The sequence below is a fragment of the Gymnoscopelus microlampas genome, assembly GCF_963454915.1.
Source record: "Gymnoscopelus microlampas genome assembly, chromosome: 16".
Classification (NCBI taxonomy): Eukaryota; Metazoa; Chordata; class Actinopteri; order Myctophiformes; family Myctophidae; genus Gymnoscopelus; species Gymnoscopelus microlampas.
The window spans coordinates 26,837,805-26,865,789 of record NC_139953.1 but is presented as its reverse complement, the minus strand read 5'-3'; the positions used below and the strand labels follow the sequence as shown (position 1 = coordinate 26,865,789).

The 27,985-nt window shown below is 41.2% G+C and overlaps 2 protein-coding genes across 4 annotated transcripts; one reads left to right on the top strand and one right to left on the bottom strand.

Moving 5' to 3' along the window:
• Positions 1-1,409: 1,409 nt before the first annotated feature.
• tbpl1 (TBP-like 1) lies at positions 1,410-13,138 on the top strand. 3 transcript variants are annotated; one of them, XR_014602612.1, is made up of 8 exons: positions 1,410-1,517; positions 2,389-2,655; positions 3,270-3,352; positions 4,024-4,087; positions 5,090-5,193; positions 9,463-9,557; positions 10,093-11,153; positions 11,513-13,138. XR_014602612.1 is itself a non-coding variant. In XM_084083094.1 (7 exons), the coding sequence occupies exons 2-7, from the start codon at positions 2,524-2,526 to the stop codon at positions 10,173-10,175; spliced, it is 567 nt and encodes a 188-aa protein (XP_083939220.1). In that variant the 5' UTR covers positions 1,410-1,517; positions 2,389-2,523; the 3' UTR covers positions 10,176-13,138. The 3 variants fall into 3 exon arrangements, 1 of the variants encoding a protein (XP_083939220.1); XR_014602613.1 differs by having other exon boundaries at positions 2,389-2,661; XM_084083094.1 differs by having other exon boundaries at positions 2,389-2,661; positions 10,093-13,138.
• A 3,237-nt stretch (positions 13,139-16,375) lies between these two features.
• slc2a12 (solute carrier family 2 member 12) lies at positions 16,376-27,785 on the bottom strand. The gene is made up of 6 exons (XM_084082375.1): positions 27,645-27,785; positions 26,331-26,529; positions 22,064-23,386; positions 21,237-21,359; positions 20,505-20,637; positions 16,376-17,490 (listed from the first exon to the last, which is right to left on the bottom strand). Exons 2-6 carry the CDS (start codon positions 26,428-26,430, stop codon positions 17,361-17,363), a joined length of 1,809 nt encoding a protein of 602 aa, XP_083938501.1. The 5' UTR covers positions 26,431-26,529; positions 27,645-27,785; the 3' UTR covers positions 16,376-17,360.
• Positions 27,786-27,985: the final 200 nt, after the last annotated feature.

The following is a 27,985-nucleotide window of genomic DNA, read 5'->3' as shown; positions in this document are numbered from 1 at the left end:
CATGGGGTAGTGCTTCAATGGGATGAGCAGATCTTCACCATGGGAAAAGGGCCAATAAGCAACGACATCTTAATAAATCAAATGTTCCACAGCTTGACCTTTTACAGTAGGCTAATAAGGATCTACTGGTCTGGTATGTAAGACCATCACTGGAGTATGCCGCCCCAGTGTGGCACAATTCTTCCTTAACAATGCTCCAAGCAGAGGAGATCGAGCACATCAGTCATCATCCTAGGTTGTACTGTATGCACTATTGTGAGGGTCGACACGCTCTCTCCCTGCTTCCACTCTCTGAGAGGAGAACACTTTTCACACGGCCCACTGGCTACCAATAAACAGACAATTTGTAACAAGAAAATGCGCAAAAATGTGCAATTCCCCAGTCAAGAACAGGTCACCAATCCCATACCTATGATCGCTCATTAATTAAACACATTAGTATATATTTTTTATTGCAGGGGTGAATTATTCTTTATACCCTCTTTGACAGTTTATCACAAACGGGCCAGATCTTGCTATGTTGTTGTTATGGTGGTTATTATTTTTATTATTATTATTATTATTATTAGTGGTAGTAGTAGTAGTAGTAGGCTAGTAGTAGTAGTAGTAAGTAGTAGTAGTATCCTCACACACTGTTTTTAAATTCTTGATTGTTTTTGATTGGGCTGACTGTCATGGATGGATTGATTGATTGAATACTTTATTAACAGTTTGCAAATAGTACAGTGGTATGATTAAACAATGGTGCTAAAAGGATAACACAAAAAGCCCTATGGCTTGTTTCCATTGTGGTCCTGTGTATTCAATTCATCAAGGTACCAGAATCAAGTACCACAGCACAAAAACTAAAATAAGTATGTATCAGTAAAAATAAAATTCTGATAAACACCTTACCATTTAAACACCAGCATCCTTATTGTGGGGAAGGCTTTCGCAGAAAATAGCATATGGACAAGCTGTGATGCGTTGTGAGCTTGTCGATCGGCTATTTTCAGCGAAAGCTTTCCCCACAATAACACAAAACAGAAAATACACTAGTATTGAGCCCTGAGGGACTCCATTTACCCATATGGGGTTCCTGGTTAAATAAAACAAAAGAGTCAACATGTTTGGCTCTGCCATCACAATGTTTCATGCTTCATTCATTTTTCTATTATTTGAGTACAAGCTTACCCCAATGGAAACAAGCCATAGGCTTTCTTGGGTTTCAAATCCTCCTAGCAGACCTTGTATTGAACTGTACTTTCCTGTGCTTTTTTTGCAAACTGCTAATAAAGTATTCAATCAATCAAAACACATGTGATGATTACCAAGGGTCACAGATAGGTGAAGAACACTGTGATTTTAGGTGCGTTTCCCTCTTCAACCACATGGGGACGCCAGCTACACAGGAAGTCAACATTAGCAGCAGCTGATGCTAGAGGAGCTGCTGCTGCTGACTTCAGTTCAAACACCGAGGAATGGCTTTTGTTTTGGTTTTGACATCACAACACTGACTGAAGCGTCCCCGCACAGAGGTAGCGTGCTACATTTACAATGTAATACGTAGTTATGAGTATACATAGTTACTCTTTTACCTAGACCCGGGAGTCACACATAAGTCATAATAGTCGTTACATTTGGAAGTAGTCAACCAACCCCCTGCTCCTTCTGTTTAGCTAACGTTGTCAGGTTAGCTAATCGCTAACTAGCTAACAACTTTTCATTCATTGGCCGTTAAGCTACTTGTCTTTGTTGGCCGCTAGCCTGCTAAGCAACACGTTAGCTGCGTTGTGTGGTGTGTTTATTGTGTAGTGGCCGCTCGCACTGGTTATTGTTTTGTTCGCCGTTCAGTTCTTGCAGTTTTGACTTAAAGCTACGTGAAGTGAGCAGCAGAGTAAATGGTGATTTAAACTCTCAGGCCGAAAATGGAACAACTACAAGCTTGAAGCTTGCTGTTGATTATAAGTAACAGCAGACGTTAGAGTTCTTGCGTCCGAGCCTATATTATTTTGTAAACACACAGCGACTAGATCCATGTCGCTTGATAAAATGACGACACTTTTACCGCCCCCCCCTTTACAGTTGAGAGCTAAAATAACTACGCCATAGAACAGGGGTTCTCAAACCTTTTGGTGCCAAGGACCCCCATCTGTGAATGTTTTGTGCCAGAGGGACCCCCTGAATAGAAGTTTTGTGTTAAAAAATGCAAAAATATTCAAAATTCTTCAAACGCTTTAAAGATTTTTTGAAAGTGTTGTGCTGTGCCTCAAATGTATTAACACATTTAGCTGGGGACCCCCTGGAACTCCCTGAAGTACCCCTGTTTTTTGGACACAATCTTTGAGAACCAATGCCATAGAAGTACCTGAGCGCACAGCTACAGTATGTACATGTGTTTCCTCACAGATCGTGTCCCTGTCCGTCCGTTGCTGTGGTGAAGATGGTCATGCTGATGACAGCGGTGTTGTTGATGGGTGTGTGACTGAGGAGGAGTGACAGCCAGCGGTTACCCTGGTGCTGTTGTAACACACAGTCCCGCTCATGGATTCCAGCAATGATGATGAGGCTCTGGACATTATCATCACCAACGTGGTGGCCACCTTCAGGACCAGGTGCCACCTCAACCTGCGCACAATTGCCCTGGAGGGGATCAATGTCATATACAAACCTGAAGTAGGGGTGAGGACATGTCATAGAGTGTGTGTGTGTGTGTGTGTGTGTGTGTGTGTGAGAGACAGAGAGAGTGGTGGATGTCTGTCACTGTTGTCTATCACCCCATCCCATGTGCTACTGACTGACATCCAGTTTATGTCTCAGTAGAACAGACAGAAAAGAAAGCACTACCCACCAGGGAGTTTTATGTAATTAAATATGCTTTTTTTCTGATTTGTTAGGGTACACATTTCAATTAGAGACGGAGAGAATCCCCCCCCCCCCTCAACACACACACACACACACACACACACACACACGGACGCGAGCGCACACACAACGCGTGCACACTCATTTACAAATACACACACATGCAAATACACCCACCTCTTTTTCTTTCCAACTTTCTCTCTCACACACAAACCCCCCAAGCTGCCCTTTACCGACATACAATTGTTTTTATGCCTCCCACCACCAGTGACTTTTCTCTAATTGAAAGGGCTTTTTTTTTTTATCCTGTTTTTTGTGTGTGTAAAGAAGGACATGGATATTGGATACCATCTGTACTAGTAAATGTGTTGTTGTGATGTCTAACTCAAACCAGCTCACTTTGTTTGCATATGTTTTGTATTCAGAAAGTCTTGATGAAGCTTCGCAAGCCCAAGATCACAGCCTCCATCTGGTCCTCAGGGAAAATCATTTGCACTGGAGCCACCAGGTAGACACAAACTTTGGATTCCACAGAGTCAACGTGTCTTTCTCTAAAGGATTCTTTTACTTGTTTGCGGACTGGTGTCGCACACTGAAAATAGCCGTTGTGAGCTTGTAGATCAGCTATTTTCAGTGCAATACATGGCACGCAAACAAGTACACAGTATAAATCAGGCATATAACCCTTAAGAATGTGGCTGGTAAAGTCAAGACCTACAGTAATACTAGATATAAAATGTCTTGTAACATTAAAGAGTATTTGAATTGGTCAAATTAGCAGTAGAATCAGAAGCATCTTCCATAAACCCTAATGGTCTCAGATATTTCGTAAAAGCAAAGGTTAAAACCTTTAACTTCTTTTGACTGGTTGACAGCAAGAACGTACATATCTTAGACCGATAATAAGTTATGGGTGTTGAAATCGGTATTGGGAAGGACATTTTTTTATCGGTACTGTCTCTAAAATTTAGAAGCATTCCTACCTACCTCAAGTCACCCTCCTGGCATTCATCTGTAAGACAGTGGTGTGATGTATTTACCAGCAGTCTCGGAACACAGAGACACTGAGTCTACGGGTTACCATCAATTCAACCCTTCCTTGTTGTGCATGTGTGTGTTAACCGTTTGCACATGTGCATGTAAAATCATGTCTGCTTTCCTCTCTCCCTCTTCCCCCAGCGAGGATGACGCCAAGGCGGGGGCCCGCAGGTTAGCACGCTCTCTACAGAAGCTGGGCTTCAAGGTGAGAATGACAGTGTTGGTCAGATGCGAATGTTTTATGAAGTCCATAGGTCAGTGAGCTTGAGAAGATAAAATTTGGTGTTTCCATGGGACTCAAACTTACAAAAATACATTTCAAATTAATAATGAAAATAGCTGATCTACAAGATCAGCTATTTTCACTTTTTCTTACGTTTTAGATTTTTGTTTAAATCTTTTGAAATAATGTAAAATTGTTTGCAGGAAACGAGGATAAAAAAGGGATATTTACACCAATAAAAATGTGTCCATGACCCACAAATGGCTCCCGAAGTAGAGCACTGGTTATAAATGGGGTCCTTGAGGGGGTCCCCAGCAAAATGAGGAACCGTTTAAAGATTTAAGCTCTACATCTACAAGCTCACAATGTGTCGCACCACGGCGCGTTGTGAGCTTGTAGATCGGCTGTTTTGCTCCGCGCAGCCTGTGAATGATCCAAGCACCACCGAAGAAGAGTACAACAAAAATCTAGGCACCCTTCATGTTAAAGGATTTATAAAAGTAATTTTTTCTCAGATTTCTGTTTTCTGCTTGTTCTTCAAAAAACAAGCCACATTCAAACGGCCATAGCTGTGGAATGGAGGATCGCGGCCGGACAATATCCCCCCCCCCCCCCCCCCCGATTCCACCGGACCCCTGTGTGTGTAATGAGCCGATCTCCGTGAGGACGGAGGTCACGGAGAATATTCCATGATTCCATGAAAGTACAGTTAAATCGCCGTTTTTGCTGGCAAGGGGACGGTAGGCGATGTTTTAACTCTGGCAGTCAATGAGTTAATCACTGTTAAAGTCTCAAAGGGCTTTACGGGCCCGCATTTGACAAAGGAAATTAACGACACCCGCTGGTCCTTATTCAAGCAAGGAAAAAGTTCCAGGAAAATACCCTTTGTGGACAAAGAAAGGGGAGAAACCCCCAGGAAGGATCATAAGAGGTGAACAGAGTGGGAAATATCTAAATGTGCATATATGTGTGTTGTCTATGCAGGTGCGGTTTACAGACTTCAAGGTGGTGAATGTGTTGGCAGTGTGTTCCATGCCATTTGCTGTCCACCTTATCGACTTCACTAAAAACAACCGACCTATTGCAAGGTAAAAAGTGGGGTGACATATGAAGCTTTTCGGTGGTTGATGACCAGGCATGCTGCAGCATTCTGGATCATTTAGAGAGGCTTAAGTGAACATGCCAGGGGGCCAATAAGGAGGAAGTTTCAGTAGTCAAGCTTTGAGATCACTGAGGGGCGGATATTAGGAGCTTGGAAGATTCCTGGGTGAGGATGATGTTCTTCTAAAGTGTAAACCTACAGGAACTAGTAACCGCTGCAATTTGAATGTTGCCTTGAAGGACAGCTGACTGTCCAGGAGAACACTCAGGCTCTTGGCAGTTAGAAAAGAAGCTGGGAGTTGTCAATGAAATCGTGTCGATGGAACAACAACGTTGTGAGCTTGTAGATCAGCTTTTGTTTTTGGTGCTATTTTTGTAAATGTGTGAAAGTATTAAATGGCACTTAAATGGTTAGTTTTATTTGACATTAAATACTGTAAAACATTAACAGTTACAGAGTGATAATACGTGTTATCCTTAGGGACTAGTCGAAATTTACAGAAGGGGGTCCCTGGAGGAAAATAGGGGAGGGTCATGCCTTTCTAATTGTAGTACAAGGGAGGGTTGGCTAATTTTACTTTGAATCCAAGGGAGGGTCATGCAATTTTGAATTGATAAAATAGTCAATTTTTTATATACCTTTTTAGTACACCAGAACAGTGGTTAATGGCCCTTCTATTTCAAATGATACAAAGGATTCAAATCCAGTAACACCTTGGTCTATTTAGAATCAACTAGACCATACCCGGTCGACGCATCCGTGGGGGGATATGCGCACATGATCTGGCAACCCGGGAGGCAGTTCGTCCCATAGCCAGCGGGGCCATCCCACAGCTGGGCAGCCCCGTAACCATGGCGACATTCTTGTACACATAAACGCTAATAAGAAGCTGAGATTTGATGAAATTGAAAAACGGGCTTCACAGTTAAGTTCAGATGGTAATGGTCAATGGCTGTGTGCAAAATCAGAGCAATTGGTCCAGCCACTGAGGAGAACCGGGTAGCTTCACTCACTCACCACGGTTACTAGAATTATAGTAGGATAGTAGGATGACGGTCGTTAACAAGCCATCAACGCACAGCAAGTGTGAACGACCCAGTCAAATCTATTCAGAGTCTTAATGATGGTGGTTGAACAATTAAGCAACACTTCAACAGGTGTTAGGCATATTAGGGAGATGCATTATCCCAATTTCCAACACAGAGATATCCTCTTTTAAGTGTGTTTTTGTTACTCATAGAATTACATACACCGGGTAGGTTACAATGACCAATTTATAACTGGATATTCATAATACAAGGTCTACTAAACTGGAAGACTCATAAAGCACTAAGCTTGTTTAAAATGAGATCCACATGCACACAAATCATGATGACATATAAGAGACAGACAGATATATTATACACACTACTATACAGAATGTCATACAATCAGCTTACAGGTTACTGGTATGAAGAGTGAAAACGATGTACAAGATAAGAAAAAATCAGGGAGGGGGGGAGTGGGGGGGGGTTAAGACTTAGACAGGGGCCATTTTCGAATTGCAAAAGTACAAGCAAGCACATGTGATTGATATGGGCACATTTCCTACTAATGATGACTCAACCAGGTAAACCGGTACAGTTTCCCTTGAAATTCTAACTCCCATTTCTGTGGAAGTTCTTGACATCCGACTTCCAAGTAACTGACAACATTGATGCATCTTAACGCATCAATGCAACCTGAGACAGGCTTTATTTGAGCCTGTAACTAAATACAGGCTCAAATAAAAGCCTGTATTTACCTTGATGTACTAAAACCTCCCTTAAAGTCATCCTTGAGTTGAAGTTCCTTTCTGTTGTCATGCACATTAACAGTATCCACCATCGATAAAATAAAATATAATACAAATCTTCACTTTCCTACATTACTAAATGCATGGTCAGGGACCACATGCAATACCTCCACGGACCACCAGTTAAAAAAACCATGATGTAGGCAACAGTGTCACTGTAGTTAATAATTATGGGATTCAATGGGTTTCCCACATGTAAGTTTAGAACACTTTGCATTTAGCAAGACTGCCTACAGTAATGTTCTAACCAATGTGGAAAGCAAAACATCGGACATATCAGTTTTAAATGTCATGTTGTTGTATTTGATGGGGAGGGTTAGGGGTGTCAAGATAACACTAATTTCATGACACATACATGATGTTGGGCATATGATATTGATATGATACATTATTAATGTTCTTTTCTCATGTATCATCAACATTGGCCATCATCTTTAGTTTAAAATAACAATTATAAAGCACTTAAAAAAAACAATTACAAAGTACTTTGTACACACAAATAAATACATTTATGCAAGCTTAAGGGAGAAGTGAAGTTCTCACTAACTATAAACCCATTGTTTCAGAGGACAGATAGGCACTAATATAACAAATATAAATAATATAACACTGCATCATACTATAATTCTAGTAACCGTCTTGAGTAGGTAGGTGAGTAGGTAGGTGAGTAGGTGAAGCTACCCGGTTCTCCTCAGTGGCTGGACCAATTGCTCTGATTTTGCACACAGCCATTGACCATTACCATCTGAACTTAACTGTGAAGCCCGTTTTTCAATTTCATCAAATCTCAGCTTATTAGCGTTTATGTGTCAAACAATGTCGCCTCCCGGGTTGCCAGATCATGTGCGCATATCCCCCCACGGATGCGTCGACCGGGTATGGTCTAGTAACTATAAATTCCACAAACCTCATATTTTTGTCATCTGGACTTTACGAACCAAGTGCAGACTAGTTACTTACAACAGCTAAAAACAAATCTATAATACCAGATACAGTATAATACCATGTAAACAATCTTAGATTAGGTACTGTAGGCCTATTTGAGAGTGCAGAGGCATAACTGCTTTGACGCATGTCACATTAACGAGCGTTAACGAGCATCAGCTGACACACAATTAACACCTCCCCTCTGCAGTGCTTCAAACTGAAAGTGACTGGAGTCTGTTTCATTCTCTCCAAAATATCTCGAATATGATGGAAGATGTGATTCATAATTAATGTGATTATGATAAGTTTTACATTTCGTATCATACACCATAGAACTCCTATAACTTTCACCGGCAAAAAAAATAAAGAAAAGAAAAATAATTTAAAAAATATTACGATACAGTATGACATCTTGACAATACCTATCGTCACATTTTAATACCACGATAGGCTATATCGTTGGACAATATATCGCATATAACTCCAATAGGCGGGGAGGGTTAGTCTTTTTTTTTTAATCACTTGGGGAGGGTCATTGATTTTTTTTTTTAGTCAAAGGGAGGGTCATGGCATTTTAGATAAGGGCACATACATTTTCTCCAGGGGTACCCTTCTTTAAAAATCGACCTGTCCCTTAAGATCTTGACTTGCCCTTTGATAGATATCAGGCCCAAATGTTTGAGAACCGCGGGAATAGGGTCCGCCAATATCACCAGCAGATGTTGCTGTTGATCATAAAGTGCTGGGGGGAAAAATTGCACAGTATTAAAACATGATCTATTCACTTTATTTATTCCTGTATTTGTAGGGATAGGGCGGTCTCTAGTGGTACAGTAGGAACTGCTCATGCTTGAATATTAATATAAAATCTAACACTCAGGGATGTGTGGGTGTCCAGTTAGCTTCTGTCAACTTGCAGGGACTAGAAACTTGTGTAGTAGGTAATGATCTACATGTACACTAAATGTAACAGTTGTTTACATTATAATTGTGTTTTAATGCATTTTGAAGTGTGGATTAATTTGAAAAGTCTAGCCAAAGATTATCCCTGGGGAAATAATTGATTTACAAATAAAATTCAAATTGCTGTGATGTATTTACCGTGCAGTATTGTTTGGCTGACTCAATTACTCGGATACATTCAGTAGCGTTTTAACTAATGTAAAAACAAAAAAACACATCTGTGACCTCTAAAAATGAACCAATTGATGGCAAAATGCTCCATGCTTATGTACCGCATGTAGTTGAAAGCTATCAGTAGACAATGGTGTGTTTAAACTAGTATGGTCTTTAAAGTCACTGAATGTGACATTTACAGAAATTGGTTACTGGATATAATGTATTGGCTACCGAATCTTTTTTTCACATGGCATGCTAATCACCCACCTATATATATTTCTGAGAAATGGCATGTGTCATTTGTTATCATCAGAATCATTTATTTGTGAGAGATATTCTGATGTACATACTACTAACTGTCTGTATGTATTTCAGTTATGAGCCAGAGCTCCATCCTGCTGTCACATACCGGATCAAAACCCTTAAGGCTACTGTGCAGGTTTTCTCTACCGGCAGCATTACAGTTACAGGTAATGCTCATTTGTGCACACATACTTGCTCTCTCTCTCTCTCTCTTTCTCTCTCACCCCTAATAACTAAAAGCCAGCTTAAGAGATTGAGGCCGCATTGTAATAAAGCATTCTATTATAGACCAGTGTTACACACAAGTTTGTTAATATTCTAATTCCCCCAGGAATTCTACTTAACAAAGTCAAATCACTTGATTTGCCTGTTATCATATGGCATGCACAAGGCCAGTGAGTGAATAGATATAAAGGATACTGCTGCCGTGTTTTCAGTTTTCATATTTAATCGCATCAACATAATCCATCAATCAAAATCTGGACAAGTAAAAAAAAAAGAGGGAAAAAATGAATAGTTTAGGATGTCCTAAAAGGTATATTTTAGCCTGTAATGTTTTTATCTGTTATAAAGTCTTGTTCCATATTTTCAATGATATGATGGATTATGTTGATGTGAAAAACACTGGTAGTGTCAGCATGTGTATGTTGACCCGTCTCTCTCTCTCTCTATATGTATCCCATCACCCACACCCTGTCTCAGGACCAAATGTGCAGAGTGTGGCTACAGCGGTGGAGCATGTTTACCCACTACTGTTCGAGTGTCAGAAACCGCGCTGCAAATAAACGAAGAGTGAGGGAGAGAAGGAAAGAATGAAACAGAAGACTGGTCTCATCAGTTTGTGGCAAGTGACGAAGCACCTTATCCCCTGGATGTGTTGGGATCGTTGTTTTTTATCGCTATGCGTCCACAGCCACAAACCTACATATTGGCTGAGAATGACCTGGAATCCATTTTTCCCCGTTTTTGTTTTTAACAGTTTTAACAGTTTCCCCTCACTAAATATGAAATTCCCTTTGTGGATTGTTAACAGTTTTGACTTCTAAAATCTTACCCAACATTTCTGCTCTAACAAGCTTCACTGACTATGAGAGCGGGGGAGGTTTGGATGGAATCTCATTGAACTTTACTTTATAACTCTCTGGGTGTTCTTGCATGACCGCAACCAAGCCAGTCTTCAGAAAAGTAACTTGTGCTAAACACGTAACAATAGTGACTGTCATGATGAAATTAATCAGTATTTTAACATTTGGGATGCCTTGTCTTAACCCTATATACACAGCCACATGTCCCAGTTTAAGACTCACTTTCTCTGGAAGAATCTCCGTCCACAACTTGTTTTTAGAAGTAGAATTTGCTCCTATATGCAGATACTAATAGCCGAAACACGCATAAGTAGGCGAATGTGGATGTGTCGAGCTACACAGTCGATTTGACTTGTTGTTGCATTTTCGAATGTGTCACCTGAAATTCTCAACGCAATGGAGCACAACCAGTAGGCAACAACAGGATGAAGCCGTCTTCGATTTGGGTTCTCTTCTGTATCTTTCAATATAGCAGGCTATAGTTCCAAATGTAACTTTCTGAGGGTGTATTTACCTCCACAGGGACACAATAATACACATTGAATATGTACAGAAAAACTAGGGTGTGCACTTGGAAGCTGGCGGGTGTTTGCGTTTGAGTACTTTATGTCAAGGATGTTTCGGGCCTAAGGGTCTAGTCCATACGTGCATACTATAGCTCAGAGGGATATAATCTGAGTTCCCAGAAGTTTTCGCCAGCTCTGGCGAGGAACTTCTGGGCCACAGCCCTGGTATTTCTGGGCGGGATGTACGTCACGCTCTGAATCTGAGCGGACACGCCTCTTACCGGTCTGAGAGCTGTGCAACTCGTCTAAAAAGTCCGACGAGAGGCAAACAGCAGTACACAACAATGGCGGCCGAAATTTCTCAAGGGGAAATTGCTTCCCGTCGATCCTATTTAGATGCATCACCCACTGCATGTGGATCCCGCCCCCTTTTCTTCATTGGCTGTTGATTTGAATCACAACGCAGTGGCCGCGCCCCTGCTGTCCAAGCTCCGACGCTAACCCTCCCAGACTAAGAGGGATATGTTGCAGGCAGTGCTTGCTGCCACTATCAACTGAACACAAAATCAAACAAGTATGCTTTTCAGTGAAGCTTAGTTGTATGTCGTTTAACACTTAATCACATATTGTGATGTCTGAGCAGATTACAATAAGAGTACAGTAAATGGACTTGGAGAGATACAAAAGTGTGTGTAGACAGTATTTGGTTAGTTCCAATTTAAATGATAGATTCTTCACATTCCCTTCCCTTGTTTACTATACGTGTCAGGTGTTGAACACAAAATGATTTCATGTCCGGTACCATTAGATACAAAAACATCATTGTAGATCAGAAACTGTCCTGCTAATTGCTTAGCATACGCAGGCCATGACAGACTTGGAGAAATTATTCAATTTGAAAAGTGAATGAAAAACATTGGAGAACATTGGACACAGAAAGGCATTAATGAGCATTTTCTTTTTATCCCCAATGTAGTCGTTGCGAATTCCTCCCATGTTTATAGTCCCCACACTGCCAACCCCTATTGGTCTGTGGAGGTAACCACCTATAAACAAGAAGACAGCAGCGTCTTTTCACCTGACAGTGAAGAGTTTCACCAGGAGGGCGTAATGCATGTCGAGGAACACACCATCCCTTGCAATTTCAATCCCCAGTGAGCAGTGACCAACCTGTAGGAGTACAGCGACAGAGAAAGCCCATCCCTGCCAGCTTCCTGCCGGCGAACACGGTCAATTGTGTTCATTGGAGCGCCCGGCCAAGCCATGGTGGTGCTCATAAGCTTTAGCCCCACGCCACCCCCGACGCCCTTTTTATAATTCCAATTGTCCAAGTGTCGCTGAGGGAATGATGCGTACATTTTGTTCACTTTCTCCATTCAAATGTTTACCTCTTGGCCGACACCTAAGTTACACTCCTACTGTACTTCCGTAACCTTTTAAAATATCTTCCCCCTCCACATCTTAAATATCAAGCTTGGCTGCAGGTAAATCTTGGCTAGCGTAATCGTAACCCAAATAGTATATGTCTTTCACGTATTCAGAAGATAGCTGGGGTATGTCTGAGTCCCCTGCATCAATGTCCTCTATTGTGAGGAATTTGAGGAGATGCCTCAATTCTTGACCGTCTTACGTATACTTATTCATTATTGCACACCAAAATAGGGCCTGGAATCCCTGGATCGTTCATATCAAATATAACATTTGCCCATAATCAAATGTTGACCTTCAGAAATGCTCCGTACAGTATGTCACACAGTAGTCATCAAAGAGTTCATGCATTTTGTTTGCAAGGATATATACTGTTTTACTACCTTGTACACAAAATTTCTTCAAACAAGAAAATGCAATGTGAAGAATTAAGCATTCTGACTTGGAACAAAATGCTCCCGTAATCCCTACCGACATGGGGCTGACGTCAGCCCGAACCCCGTCCTACATCTGTGAATAGAGGTAACGTCTTGGATTGGTGTAGCTGGTGGTATATATTATGGATAAAATGGCTTTGACATGATGTGTCATCTACCTGGACTCGAGAGACTTCGAATTGGTGTCCAACCAGGATATGGGACACTCTTGTTTGTGTTGTTAAAACTTTTGTATTTTGTATTTAAAAAAACAAAAAGAAAAAAAACTGAATAAAATAAGCTATGAGAATGATATATGTTTTACTGTCTTAATCTTTCTTTTTCTTTGTCTGATATTTTATACTCTGTTTATACACGGTAGGTAAGAAATTACAAAATCTGACAATTTATTGAGAACAGCTGTCTATATGCATTTAAACCCTGCAGTTTTTTCGTAATCAATGCAAGTAAAAATTCATTGCAGTCACATTGCTGCAAACTACTGCTGCAGTTTTAACCTTTTATATTCTGTTCCCAACATTTAGACCATGGCCCGTATTCATCATATCTGAATCGCTACTAGGAATCGTGCTGAGAGTTTATCTAGGACCAAGAATAGACCAGAACATGCGAGGTATTTATGAAGCTTCCACAACCACTTTCTGTACAGAGTTGGAGTTCTTTTTAGCATGAATGGATGTGGTTGTACATCACCCTTGAGACGCAAAATGTGAATCATGTCTTGTAGGTTTTTCTATTGTGTGTTTAGAACTATCTGCATAATTTGATGCAGGGGAGGGAAGAAATACAGAAAATAGTACTACTTGTGTGTACATTACATGGGCAATGATTAGTTTAGCCCAGCCATGTTTTTAACCAGTCAAAAATTGGTGCTCTGATAGGGTGGGAATCAGTTATAATCTATTTAGAAATTGCAGCTTTTTCATTTCCAAATGGAGATAACATGGATGTGGTGCTGCTCTCAGGAAAAAACAGGGTGCTAGGACTGGTCCTAAAACTGCAGTCTCCTAGACTGCAGGGACATTACATTATCTACTTATTCTAAAGGCCTTGGTAAATACCACCCTGGTATGCGTTTAAATCATCTTTCTTGGTTACCTGATTATAAAGAAAGGCATGTGGAGGGATGACTCAAGAACAGACTAAATAAATCATAGTTCCCAAATATACCATACCTACCACCTGATGTCTTAGAGACAATGATGTGTGTTCCAGTAGGTCTGACAAAGATTTGCATGGTGCATTCAAGTGTATTGCAGAAGCGGGGACCAATATTATGGTGAGCAGCAGATTAAAAAACATGACATTAAACTGGTGTAAGAATGAGAAAATGGTTTTGGATCCAATTGGGTACCATTGAAACTTTTGCAGACAGTTGCTGAAAATGAGCGCTTGAGCTCGGCTACTACCCTGGGTAAACAAAAAAATATATACAGTATATACTGTACGTCTCATGATACTAGACAAGAGTTCTTCACCTACCAATCATGTGGATTTTTTTTTGTCAGTTGTCACTGACAAACCTATGCCTAGTGCTTTGGAAACACATTTTCTTTTTACGGGGCCAGAGCTCTGCTCTGGACACGTATTGTTATTCGCATTATTCTGTCACTTCTTCTTCTTCTGCCACTTTTCGCAGTTCTGGCTGAACCGCGCTGTCGCTTTTTACGAAACTCGGCCATATGGTAGATGGTCATGAAAAACGATAAAAAAATAATTCTCACAATCTTTCGTCCAAAGGTGGCGCTATAGCACTCAATTGAAAATGCCAACTTTGACCAGGTACAACTCATGCCCTGTTTGACCTACAGCCATGAAACTTGGATACACATATGCGTCTCCTCATGCTGAACAACTTTCACACTCTGACTTTTGACCTCTGACCTTTAGATCTCCCACCATTTTGAATTATATGAAAAACAGTCATTGGCTCCTAACTTCTGCATTTTTTCACTTATTGAAAATCCGTTGGAAATTTTTGTAGGCAGTGGTCCAAGGTTCAAGTGCTAAACGTTTCGTGCAGATTGCTCAAAAATCCCAGGAGGAGATAGATTTTAACTATTACAGTTTAAAGAAAATTATTCATCTGTGCCTAAAACATACATGCAGACTCACATTTCTTTGAAACTTTGCAGAAATGTACAGGGTCATTCCAAATATCACTGAAACCAATCTTACTCCAATTGGCCAAAAGGGGGCGCTATAGCAATTTTTTGAAAAGGCAGACTTTAAACAGGCATAAGTCATGCCTCGTTTGGCCGAAAGTCGTGAAACTTGCTTACACATGTGCCTTGACTCATGAGGAACACACGTATCGATTTGACCATTAAGCTCCGCCCTTAGATTTTCCGCAATTTTGAGCAGTTTGAAAAATACTTGTTTTTGCCAGTTCTGGCTTAACCGTGCATACGCTTTTTACGAAACTCGGCCATATGGTAGATGCTCATGAAAAACTACCAAGAAATAATTCTCACACTCATTCATCAAAGGGTGGCGCTATAGCACTCAATTGAAAGTGCCAACTTTGAACAGGTACAATTCATGCCCTGTTTGACCTACAACCATGAAACTTCGATACGCACATGCGTCTCTTCATGCCTGACAACTTTCGTGGTCTGACTTTTGACCTCTGACCTTTAGATCTCCCACCATTTTGAATTATATGAAAAACAGTCATTGGCTCCTAACTTCTGCATTTTTTCACTTATGGAAAATCCGTTGGAAATTTTTGTAGGCAGAGGTCCAAAGTTCAAGTGGTAAACGTTTCGTGCAGATTGCTCAAAAATCCCAGGAGGAGATAGATTTTAACTATTACAGTTTTATGAAAATTATTCATCTGTGCCTAAAACATACATGCAGACTCACATTTCTTTGAAACTTTGCAGAAATGTACAGGGTCATTCCAAATATCACTGAAACCAATCTTACTCCAATTGGCCAAAAGGGGGCGCTATAGCAATTTTTTGAAAATGCAGACTTTAAACAGGCATAAGTCATGCCTCGTTTGGCCGAAAGTCGTGAAACTTGCTTACACATGTGCCTTGACTCATGAGGAACACACGTATCGATTTGACCATTAAGCTCCGCCCTTAGATTGTCCGCAATTTTGAGCAGTTTGAAAAACACTTAAACCCAGGATTTTTCAGCTATTTGCGTGAAACTGTATCATCTGTGTGATCTCCTTTTTCACAGTTACTTGTCTGTTGGGCCAATGGCGTCTCCCTTAAATGAATGCCTCACAATCTCAAGGTCGCCAGTTCAAGCCCCACTTGATGTAGACTTAATTTAAGTTGAATTGCAAACAACATGACTGTATCAATGAATACATTTGCAAATGGTAAAGATAACCTGAAATGCTTATTTGAGAGTACGTTGTTTACGTATGACATACTTCATTCTGAAAATAGCTGATCTACAATCTCACAACTTTTCATGGTTTGTGAGCTTGTAGATCGGCTACTTTCACTAGTTTTGGTTCTGAAGAGATGTACAATTTCTTCATTGGTAAATGGCTTGTGAACGAGTGATCTTAGTGTTAGTGAAACAGGGGCTTGGTTCATGAAAGAAGGCAAGAGTTTATAATCTTCAACAGACAATATCAGCCTGGACAAAGCTATAGCACTATAGGTAGTGTTGCAGCCTATTAGTCTGAAGGTTGAGAGTTCGAATCCTGTTAATGGCAGTAGGTTGAGATGTCCAATCAAACCATTATGTTTCCATCTCTCTCTCTCATCAATCTATTGTTTCCATGTCACTCTCTCTCTCTCTTCAATCTATTCCGTTTCCATGTCTCTCTCTCTCTCTATTCACTGGCCCCGTATTATCGCTGCTTGCAGCTATATTTTACTCTTGTTGTTTCCACCCGAATGTATCAATGAAAGCTGGGAGATTGTTCTTAGTCTCTAGTTGAGCAAAGTGTTTAGAAACTGACTTGTAAGTCAGTAGGTGCAACATCATTTGGTGAGATTAGTATTTGATTTTAAAGTAAATCATTTAGATTTTCCTATGGAAAAGCTTTATATGTACATTTTAAGTCCAATTTCCATTCTGGTAGTAGCAAATAGCAATTCCACCGGAGTTAATAGTGTTCAAGATATAACACAATTTTTGGAGAGAGAAAGCTCATGAACAAAGGAATGCGTGTCCCTTCAACATTAGAATCTCTTAAGGGGGAAGAGAACATGAGTGAAAAAATAAATCTAATCTAGGGGAATCCTCTCTTTACCCCCTTTTCAACAAGCATGAGTGACCCCTGAACTATTCTCATTTCATGAAGTTCACAGTTCCAACCATCACTACATCCATCCTTTCCTGCCAGTCTACAATGTTCTCCACCCGCCTTGTTTCCTCCTTTCAGGCGTACCACTAGGCAGAAGAACGTTGAGGAGGAGGAGGAGATATGTCCATCACCCGGTCAGAAAAGGGGTGCACGTTACATGCATTCTTGCAGGTGAGATTTTTGTAAGTATGGGATCCTAACTTGCTGTGGTAAAATGTGTCCTTGTTCCTCGCCCTCAGTGTGAAGTCTTCTCACTCAGGTGGGAGGTAACGTTTTCAGTGGGTAACGCACTGTGGACAGTCTCCGTGGATGTGCTGCTGAGCAGGTTCTGGATCCGCTTACAGAACCTCACTTCAAAGTGTTTCCTGGGATGAGACAGAGAGAGGATGAGAAGTGTTAGGTGTGTGTAAAGCTGTGATTTCTCTTTGGTGGCAAATGTTCCCTTTTTCTCATTCCAGAGCATTCACTTGCAATCATCACCAATAGTGTACACCTAGGCCTGAACTGCAGTAGTTTAAACCGCTCTTCATCATCCTAATAAATAAAAAGATATCTATTTCTTTTAATAAATGCATGATTAAGAATAAGTCATATTAATCATAGTGATAATAGAATCATAATCAGAATACGATTTATCTGTCACATCAGAGTTTACAGGTGTAAGGCAGTGGGTGAAATTGTTTTCTTTTTGTTGTGCACGCTCCATCGTTTTGTATTATTCAGTAAGAATATGTAAGAGATGAAGAGGTAGAGTGAGAGCAAAGGGAAAGAGATAGAACACAGGTTAAATAGAACAAATAATAAATAAAGATACATATATACAGATATCATGTACATAACATTTCACGTTAGTATCATATGCAGGTGGAAAAAAGCAGTGGCAGGTTTATGCAGCATTAGAAAGGTAAGAAAAAATCACCGCAGGCAGGCACTGTTCATGCCTTGTTCAACAGTCTGATGTTGCCAGGTAGAAACAATGATCGATGCAATTTGAGAGTTGAGTTGTTTTGTCTTGTCTTACACTATGCCACAGATTAGGGACAGGTCAGTTTTTAAAGAAGGGTACCCCTGGAGAAAATGTGTGTGCCCTAATCTAAAATGCCATGACCCTCCCTTTGACCAAAAAAAAAAATCAATGACCCTCCCCAAGTGATTAAAAAAAAGATTAACCCTCCCCGCCTATAGGAGTGTCACGATATATTGTCCCACGATATAGCCTATTGTGGTATTAAAATGTGATGATAGGTATTGTCATGATGTCATACTGTATCGTAATATTTTTTTAATATTTTTTTTTATATATATTTTTTTAAATCTTATCATAATCCTACTACTTTAATTGACAAAAGCTCAGAAGATCACTCCACATGCTTCCAAGACCTGTCACAGACTGTTGATCAGAGCTCTGGCTATTATTTAGGCATCTTACCCCACCACGATCAGTGATCAGACTCTTGGCTTGATTGATTTTCTGATTTGCCTATCAGACCCTCAGCCTGATCTGGCAGGTTGCCGTAGCAACCAGATATAGGAAGTTTGACCTCTTTTGACCTCAAGAAAGGCTTTCTATTTGACAGCAGGTGGGTCGTGAGGTTGGGAGGTTGGGACAAGAGGTTAGGGCCGCAAAGTGGCCCAAACCTATAGAGGATATGCGCATGCTTAAAGTGAATGGCACATCGAATGGCACATCGAGTGGCAAAGAAACATGCAAAATGAGTTTAACATTGTTTAATGTTGTTTAATGCAATCAGATATGACTTTTCTGTTTGGATGCATGGGCTGTCAAGGCCAGAAAGTATTTTTTTGACACTCAGTAGGCATTCCTGCATAACTTCCGGGTTTGATGATGATGTCACACGCATATCCTCTATAGTCACAGTAATTATTAATCATGTCTTCCATCATATTTAAGGTATTTTGGAGAGAAATGAAACAGACTCCAGTCACTTTCAGTTTAAAGCACTGCAGAGGGGAGGTGTTGTGTGTCAGCTGATGCTCGTTGACGCTCATTAATGTGACATGCATCAAAGCAATTATGCCTCTGCACTCTCAAATAGTCATATCATATCAATATCATATGCCCAACATCATGAATGTATCGTGAAATTAGTGTTATCTTGACACCCCTAACCCTCCCCATCAGATACAACAACATGATTTAAAACTGATAATATGTCCGTTGTTTTGCTTTCCACATTGATTAGAACATTACTGTAATCAGTCATGCTAAATGCACAGTGCAGTGTAGTAGTCTGTAGTGGTAGCAGAATGGACAGTGTTCTCAACTTACATGAAGAAAGTTGAGTATTTGGTAGTCAGTAGTTTACAACTTTTGTCACTCTGCCGTTCTAATTATTAACTACAGTCACTACACTGTTGCCTACATCATGGGTTTTCAACTGGTGGTCCGTGAAGGTATTGCATGTGGTCCCTGACCATGCATTTAGTAATGTAGGAAAGTGAAGATTTGTATTATATTTTATGTTATCGACCACTAGTTGAGAAACAGTATGATGTATGATGACGCATCAATGTTATCAGTTACTTGGAAGTCGGATGTGAAGAACTTCCACAGAAATGGGAGTTCGAATTTCGAGGGAAACTGTACTTGTACCGGTTTACATGGTTGAGTCATCATTAGTAGGAAATGTGCCCATATCAATTGCATGTAGCCTGGTAAACCCTCCCTCCGGAAATCTAATTTCCATTTGATTCCAGGAGTGAGTCTGGCATGATCGCCCATTCTGCAATATTGGCTGTGGGCTGGAGTTGGGCGGGAGTAATACCGTTGACTGACAACCCCTTCAGCCAATGATCGTTGTTCCCCTCCAGCCAATCAGCAGACCTCCAGACTAACTAATTCATTTCACATCATCCCTGTTGGACATGTCACATTGTGTGGTTGATTCCTGCCTTCTCCTTTTCTCCTCTCCTGCCATGACAATCTGTGGACCTGACGACGTTGACACTGTCTTTCACACCACTGAATTCGTACCTTCCTTTTATACAAATAAACTGCTAACTTCATCCCCTGCGATTTGGTCTATCTTTTTACACTGTACACCACTGCACACTGCTCACGCGACGTGCAATAACCCCACGTTTGCAACTACTTTCGCCTGCACACTTCACCGGGTATGGTCTAGTTTTCAGTAATTTGCCCAACATTGATGTGATGTATGTGCGGTTGGTTGGCAAGAGAGAAGTTATCAGGGTGCCATGTAGCTCTCATCAGTTATGAGAGCGATTTCAGATGTGGTTCGTGGGTGCAGGATTTGAGGGTTGAGCCGCTTCATTAGCACAAGGTACACAGTCACGTGTATTGTTGACCAGAAGATGGAAAGCCAATATAGTACGTATGTCTTCTGGTACTACTCACTTTTTTGCCAGTTCTTTAGATATCTGCTCCAGTGTCCGTCCCTTGGTCTCAGGTATACACAGAATGACAAACACCAGTAGAACAAAACTCATAGCAGCATACAGGAACATCACATTAGGAACACCAATCTTCTCTGCAATAAGAATGGAGAAAAATATTTCATTAGCCAAATATACATATTTAAAATGACACCATAAACTGAGGTGCAACCTGCTGCATGTAGCCAAATAATAAAAGTCTTTATTTGTGTTCATGACATTTTGTTTTTCAAACAATATATTCAGGGAACTGGACAGACAAACATGCTCTTTTTAAGTCACCCCTGATACATAAAACTGCCCACAAAACGTCCGGAAACTTAACTTTGGTCGATTATTTCTCCCCTTTAATAATACCAATTGGTATTGTATTTTATATCATTTTTATCGTTGATTAGTCACCTTTACAACGAGGTACAGCTTGTAAGGATCGAACATTCGTGGAATGAAAGGTGCCAGTCACGCCCTGCTCCCAGTGAAGCAGGGCGTTACTGAAAAAGAGCATTCATGCTCAACGAACCTACCATTGAATAAATAAAAGTTTATAAGGTGGTAAATAAAAGCTTGCACAGGTGAGGACACGGCTAAACCCCGACACCACAAATTAAACATGCCAGATATGAGCTTGAGTGATTCATGTGCTAACAATCACATTCTCTCTTTCTCTCAGTCTCAAACATACAAAAACTCGTACCTGTAACTGTGAGGAACGTCATAGAGATGAGCAGGTTGGTGGCCCAATTGACAGCTGATACCACAGACACAGCCTTGCCTCTGATCCCAGTAGGGAAGATCTCACTTATAACCACATAGACCACTGCAATGGAGACACCCACATACACAGGTATATCATATCACATAGTATTACTGTACATACAATGCAAATACATACATTCTGTGTGTGTGTGTGTGTGTATATATAGATACTAGAGGGTTGGGCCCTCACATCTAGAGTTCGGACACCTATGTTATGCCGATCCGACATTTGTTTGACCGGGTTTGTTTATGGTTATGTCTGAGTCATAGTGACATGCCATATATCGTGTTTGTTTATGGTTATGTCTGAGTCAGAGTGAAGTCAGATGTCCGCCGGCCCGGGCCTCCTTTAAGCCAATTTGAATATAGGATTTATATATATACTAGATGCTAGGCTATGTTTCACCGCCGATCCGAACAATATGCCCATATATGGAGATCCCTGATGTCATCAGTATATGCCCATATGGGTATTCCCCCTCTTGTGCCCATGTATGGAGCTGACTGATTTGTTTGCGCGTGATGCCATGACGACACAGACAACTCTGGATAGCTCTCAGGTTGCCTCACAAAGCTTGTTTGCATAGTACTGTAGCAAATATATTTCCGTCCGTCCGTATGTATGTATGTCCAATAAACAAACATTGATGACAACATCAATACAGGGCTCATCAAAGGCACCACTCTCTTCACACAGGGTGTGATTTTTAATTTACTAATATATATATATAATTTATAAATGTGTGTGCGCGCATGTGTTCTTACTGGGGCCGAGACTAATGGAGAAAGCTGCCACATACACCAGCAAGCTGATCAGTGACACCCACTTCAGTGACCGGGACACTTCCACATGAGTCCTCCCTCCACCCGACCCCGCTATCCCATCACTGTCTCTGTTAGTCCTTTTCACCCCCCAGCCCATCGACTGTTCTGGCTCCTTAGAGTCACTGCTGTTCCAATGGTTGAGATAAGTGGTGGTCAGATTGTCGCTGTTATCCATAGTGGTAGTGTTATAGGCCCACCCCCTATGGGTTTGGTTTAGTCCAGATGTGCTCTGACACAGGCTGGTGAGGTGGGTGTGACTCTGTGATGTCACCATCCCAAGTGTGGTCAATGACATGCACATGGTAACGGCACCCACACACAGGAAGCTCTTGGGTCCCAGACGGTCTACCAGCAGGACGGCAGGGATGGTGCCCACCACTTTGACCACTCCGAACCCTGTGGAGGCCAAGGCTGCTGCCGCGTCACTGTCAAAACCCACGCTGCGGAGGAGTGGCGAGGCGTAGGACAGGATGTTGGGCTGACCGGTCACCTGTTGAAGGAACACCAACGCAATGCCCGTTAGCAAACGTGAGCGCAGGTTGGCTTTGGCACTGAATAATTCCCGGAAGCCATGCTGCGACTCCTCTTTAAGTGCTGCTTGAATGTCTTTGAGTTCTACATCCACATCCTCCTTAACCCCACCCCTGAGTCTAGCCAGCACCGCCATAGCCCTCTCCGACTTGCCCCGGGCAACCAGGAAGCGTGGGCTGGGTGGGAGGAGCAAAAGTGCGGCAACCTGCAGCAGCGCTGGAGGAATCACCAGTCCAAAGATATACTTCCAGCCATAGGGCAGAGCACCAAAGGCGTAGCTACAACCAAACCCCGCCAGCACGCCAAGGACCACCATCAGCTCATACAGGGTCACCAGCAGGCCCCTCCGCTCCCGCGGCGAGATCTCAGCAATGTACAGACACGCCGCTGTCCCCGACAGCGCCGTTCCCATGCCGACCACTACCCGCCCCAGTGTCAACACAGCCAGTGATGTGACGGCGATCAACATGACGCTCCCTACCACCACCAGGGCGGCGCTGAGGAGCATAGAGGCACGTCGGCCGTAGCGGTCCAGAAGGGTGCCACTCGCCAGGCAGATGAGGAGAGCACCGATCAGGAGGGAGCTGACCAGCAGCTCCTGCTCCCTGCAGGAGAGGGAGAGGATTCCCCGCAGCTGTAGGAGGGCCCCAGAGGTAATGCCTATCTCATAGCCCAGCATCAGGCCACTGAGCGAGGCCACGACAGCCGCCAGAGACACCAACTGGCTGCATCCTGGGATGAAGGAGAGGAAAAGGAAAGAAAAATAGGATAAGGATAAAGTCTAGGGTGATCAGTTGAGTATCTTTTACCTCTAAGAGGGGGGAGGGGATAAGATGAGAAGTAAAGGTGGTAGGTGTAGGAAGGTATAGGCTAATGCTGCTCTAAGGTAACTTTACTTGCTGTTCATGTACTCTGTTTAATTATGCAAGGTATCTTGTCTATTCTCCACAGTCAAGTTAGGCAATATGTTGCATTATGCATACATTATATGTCATTATAAGGCAGGGTCAAATAACTATCAATTGTCAAACTTTAACCCTAAGAGGAGTACACAAGTTCTTTAAGGGGAAAAACTGATTTCAAGGAATTATGTACTGCTATAAAAACAATCACGCATGTGGCTTCCCCCCACTGTCGTAACAGTGCTGACTGTCGAATTTAGAAGGTCAAAAGTTCCCAGAAAGAATGCTAAAGCAATCTTGGAAGCCGTTATGCATTGTGTGCATATGTGTGTGTCCCACACATGCTTTGACTTGCATCAATCACTGTGAGCTACAGAGAGATAGGGCAATCTGCTGTATATAATCAGGTAGATAACTTTAAGACCCGCAATGTCTGTTACTATTGACTTCTGACTACTGACTCCTGCATGGACTGTCTGTGCATACACGTATATCCATCTGTATGCTCATTGATTAGTCTCGCATAGCCAGATAATCAGAGATCTCTGCCGTACTGATACGTCTGGTGATATATAAAAAGCTGTGAATCAGCTAAAACTGGGTGAAAACAATTCGGAAATGTAAAAAATAACTGCATTGCATGACAAATGCAAAGACTTTAGGGCAGTCCTTCGTATTGGGACGGAGATATTTGTTTTCAAAACAGTGGGCGTAGGTTTGTCAGCGGCCGCTTTCGCCGCTGTTCTAGTCACTACATAGAATTGACTGTAAATGTCACCAGACATACCAGTGGGCAGAGATCAATGATCATCTGCCTACATGAGACTAATTGTTGATAGAGTCTACCAACATGTTCATTCATATACTTACTGGCGATAGATGTACTGTATATTTGTTCATATATTTACATTTATACTTACTGATAGACTGTATATGTTCACTCATTTAGAGATTCAGTGCAGATATACAGTATAAGGGCAGCAGCTAGCCTATTGAAACATGGAAGTGGAAGTATTCAATCCATGGGGTCACTGTGACCTGTTTTTTCGATATGGATATGCGTTGGTCATGGTGCACGTTGTGATCAGGTTATCAGCTTTATCAGGTGCCCCAGTAAAGTACAGTAGGTGCGGCTCTGCACAACTAGAACAAATCAGTTGTTAAAATAACTGATGCAATCAATTTCTGATGATAAACCAGTGGTTAACCACAGTATAAGCCATTTTTACATAATTTGTTTCTTGCCCTCATTTTACTGGAAATGTCAGCCATTTCCATTCTCATTCTAATTTAATTAGCATTGTATAACATAAGGGGGGAAAAGGCACAGCTGTGAACAAAATCCTGGACTGCATGCAGAGATTTGTACAAAGGTTGGCTATTTTCAGGACAGCACCCCACCACTCTTCTCAGTCCCCTTCCATTCTAGCTGCCATTATGTAATGATGAATTATGTAATGATGGCATATATTAGTATAGAACACAACAAGCTGAATTGTTATCAGTTTTTGGGGTAATAGCTGTACACACTTGTACTTAGCAGGAAACATTTTGACAACACTGTTAAATGAAATACACATTCTTCAGAATTAATCAGCTCAGCTCATCAACTCAGTTAACTTTGTTAATTGTTGAGCCCCTTTGAAAAGGTTTCAAATTGTAGGACTTGAATTTCCATCTTCTCAGGCCACATTATCAGTAAATGGAGCTTTGTACAGTTAGTTTAACCACTTAAATTGTCTATTATGTTGAAGTTGTATTTGCGCAATTTATAGTTAAAGACGTATTTATAATTAATTAAAATGTTCTGCATGTCTCTACAACTATCCCACACCCTCAAAACATATGACACTCACACATTTGCACTCAATGACTCAGGGCTCTGTACTAGCTCCCCTCCTGTTTTCGCTCTTCACAAAATATCTTCACTGAAAACAGGCTAGCCGATCTTCAAGTTGCTCAGCTTGTAAATCGGCTCAGAGCAACAATAACTCACAGAAGGAAATTATTTAGCATATGACCACAGGCATTATCTGTGTCCGTCAGAATGATCCATAAAGCATTAATATATCATGGATAGGTTGTTTGTAAACCACCCAGATTATTATGAGTAATCCACCCAAAAGTGGTTGTTTTTCACCAGCACAATAAACGGCTCAAAGTGTGTTCATCATCAATCAGTGGTAGAAACGTGGTCATATGACAAATGGCAAATTTTGCCAATCTACCATCACACTACATTCACATCGCTTTTAGATCTGCTATTTATTTATTTGTATTATTATTATTATTATTGCAGGCCTCAAAATAGGGATGCTAGGTTTTAAGTGGTTACGGGGAATATATTGCCAGAGTGAGGCAAACAATGCCTTCTCTGTGCTTGGTTGATAATCATTTTCATTTCAAAGAAGCCATTTAAGAGTTTACCAGGTATCATTTTCATTATCATTTAGAAGAAAGTACCAGATATATTATTTCAAAAAGGGTATATATTTAAGTCCTTATGGGTAATACAGTATGTTACTATCCTGTACTTACTGTACACTACAGAATTAAGTACCATAAATATAGTCTTGGTGTTATGTAAGCCTTCAACAGACCAGAGTCCCTGGACAGTGGACACTCAAAGTGCTTTGAATGAAGAGATATGGTTGAAGTTCCCCCAAAACAAGCCATAGGCTTTCTTGGGTTTAAAATCCTCTTAACAGACCTTGTATTGAACTGTACTTTCCTTTTTTTGCAAACTGCTAATACACTAATCAATCAATCAATACCTGTGTAAGGTTCCTCCAGCAACTGTCCCTGGGTTTCGTGGTTGACATGGTTGCCTTGGGGGTCAGAGGTCATGGAATGGGTCTCAATGCTGGGGTCCATCTTCAACCAGTCTCGACTATGTAGAGAAGTGTGTGAATGGAAACATGGTTCATAGCACCATCACCATCATTATCATCAAGGCCATCATTCCTATTGCATCTACAGTATGCATGGGTGTAAACACAAAAATGAGACTGGTTATAAAAGTAGAAAAGAAACTATGTAACAAGACATCACATTTCCACAATGATTTGATTGTAGACTATGCCTACTTGCATTTGACCTAGTTTCCATCTGCTGATTCTGACCAAGATAATTTCTGGTTTAGAAATATTTAGCATATTTGTTAAACAAAAACAATGTATTATGTGTCTGCAATTGTGTCTGCGAGTCGACGTGTGTTTTATTCACTAGTTATTACTGGTTATCAGGGGGAAAAGTCCTGCATATGGCATGAGGAGAGCCATAAATCGCAGTAAAACTGCTATTAAGCATGGCCAGTGGTGGAAAAAGTTCTCACAGCTCTTACTTAAGTAAAAGTATCAATACTGCAATGTAGAAATACTCTGTTACAAGTCCGGAATTCAAAATGTACTTGAGTAAAAGTACAAAAGTATTGGTATCAAAATGTAGCCTACTTGTACCAAAAGTAGAAAGAAGCCTACTCATTGTGCAGAATGTCCCATTTCACAAGTTTTTCAAATGTATAAAATATATACAAATCTTTTGAAAATAGCAGATACAAGCTCACAATGCCTCGCTTTGCAATGTGAGCTTGTAGATCGGCTATTTTCAAATGGCCGAAAAGTATAAAGGGCTGAAGTGGTTACTGTATGTTTTGCAATAATAATCAAAATCTACAAAGTAACTAGTAACTTAATTTTTCAGATAATTGTAGTGGAGTAAAAGTATAATATTTGCCTCAAAATACCTCAAAATATTGTACTACTACTGACCATTACCAGTTCAACCGATATTAGAGTGGAGTGGACCATGTTAGGTGCCCTGGGACCCTGCCTTCGGGATAAATGCAGTTGCAAGGTCATATTTGGGGACATTATAGCAGACCAAAAGCGACCTCCACCAAAACAATAGTTGATCCATCGTTTTAAGCAATGGGTGACGTTTTTAACGATCTTTAAACATGTTCTCTCACTGCTGTCCCAACGCAGCTGTTGCCTCTTTCAGTGTTGCAATAGCAGTTAAATGCCAAAGTGGCTTTGCAAGTGGAATAGATTTAAAATGACAGATGCGTTTGACATGTTGTTCCATACCTGACGACCCGATCTTCTGATTCTTCTTTTACAGTGTCCTGTTCCGTTCCATTGGCTTGTCTTCTAGAGATTCTTGTTTGTTTGTACAATATAACTTTTTGCTAATTCAACTCTGGCTCTTCTTGTCCGTGCAGGTTCCTTGTTTTGGAAAGTCACTTGTTTAACTCCTCCCACTAAAAACACACACGCCAATGGGAAAAGTCGACTGGGATCTTTATGGCTCTGCTCTGGACTCTATGCTCTGGAGTCTAGACCATAGCTATGTAGTATTCTGTACGGTAGCCTACAGACAGACTGTCTTTATCTACAAACAATTGTGCAGATAAATACAGTCTGTCTGT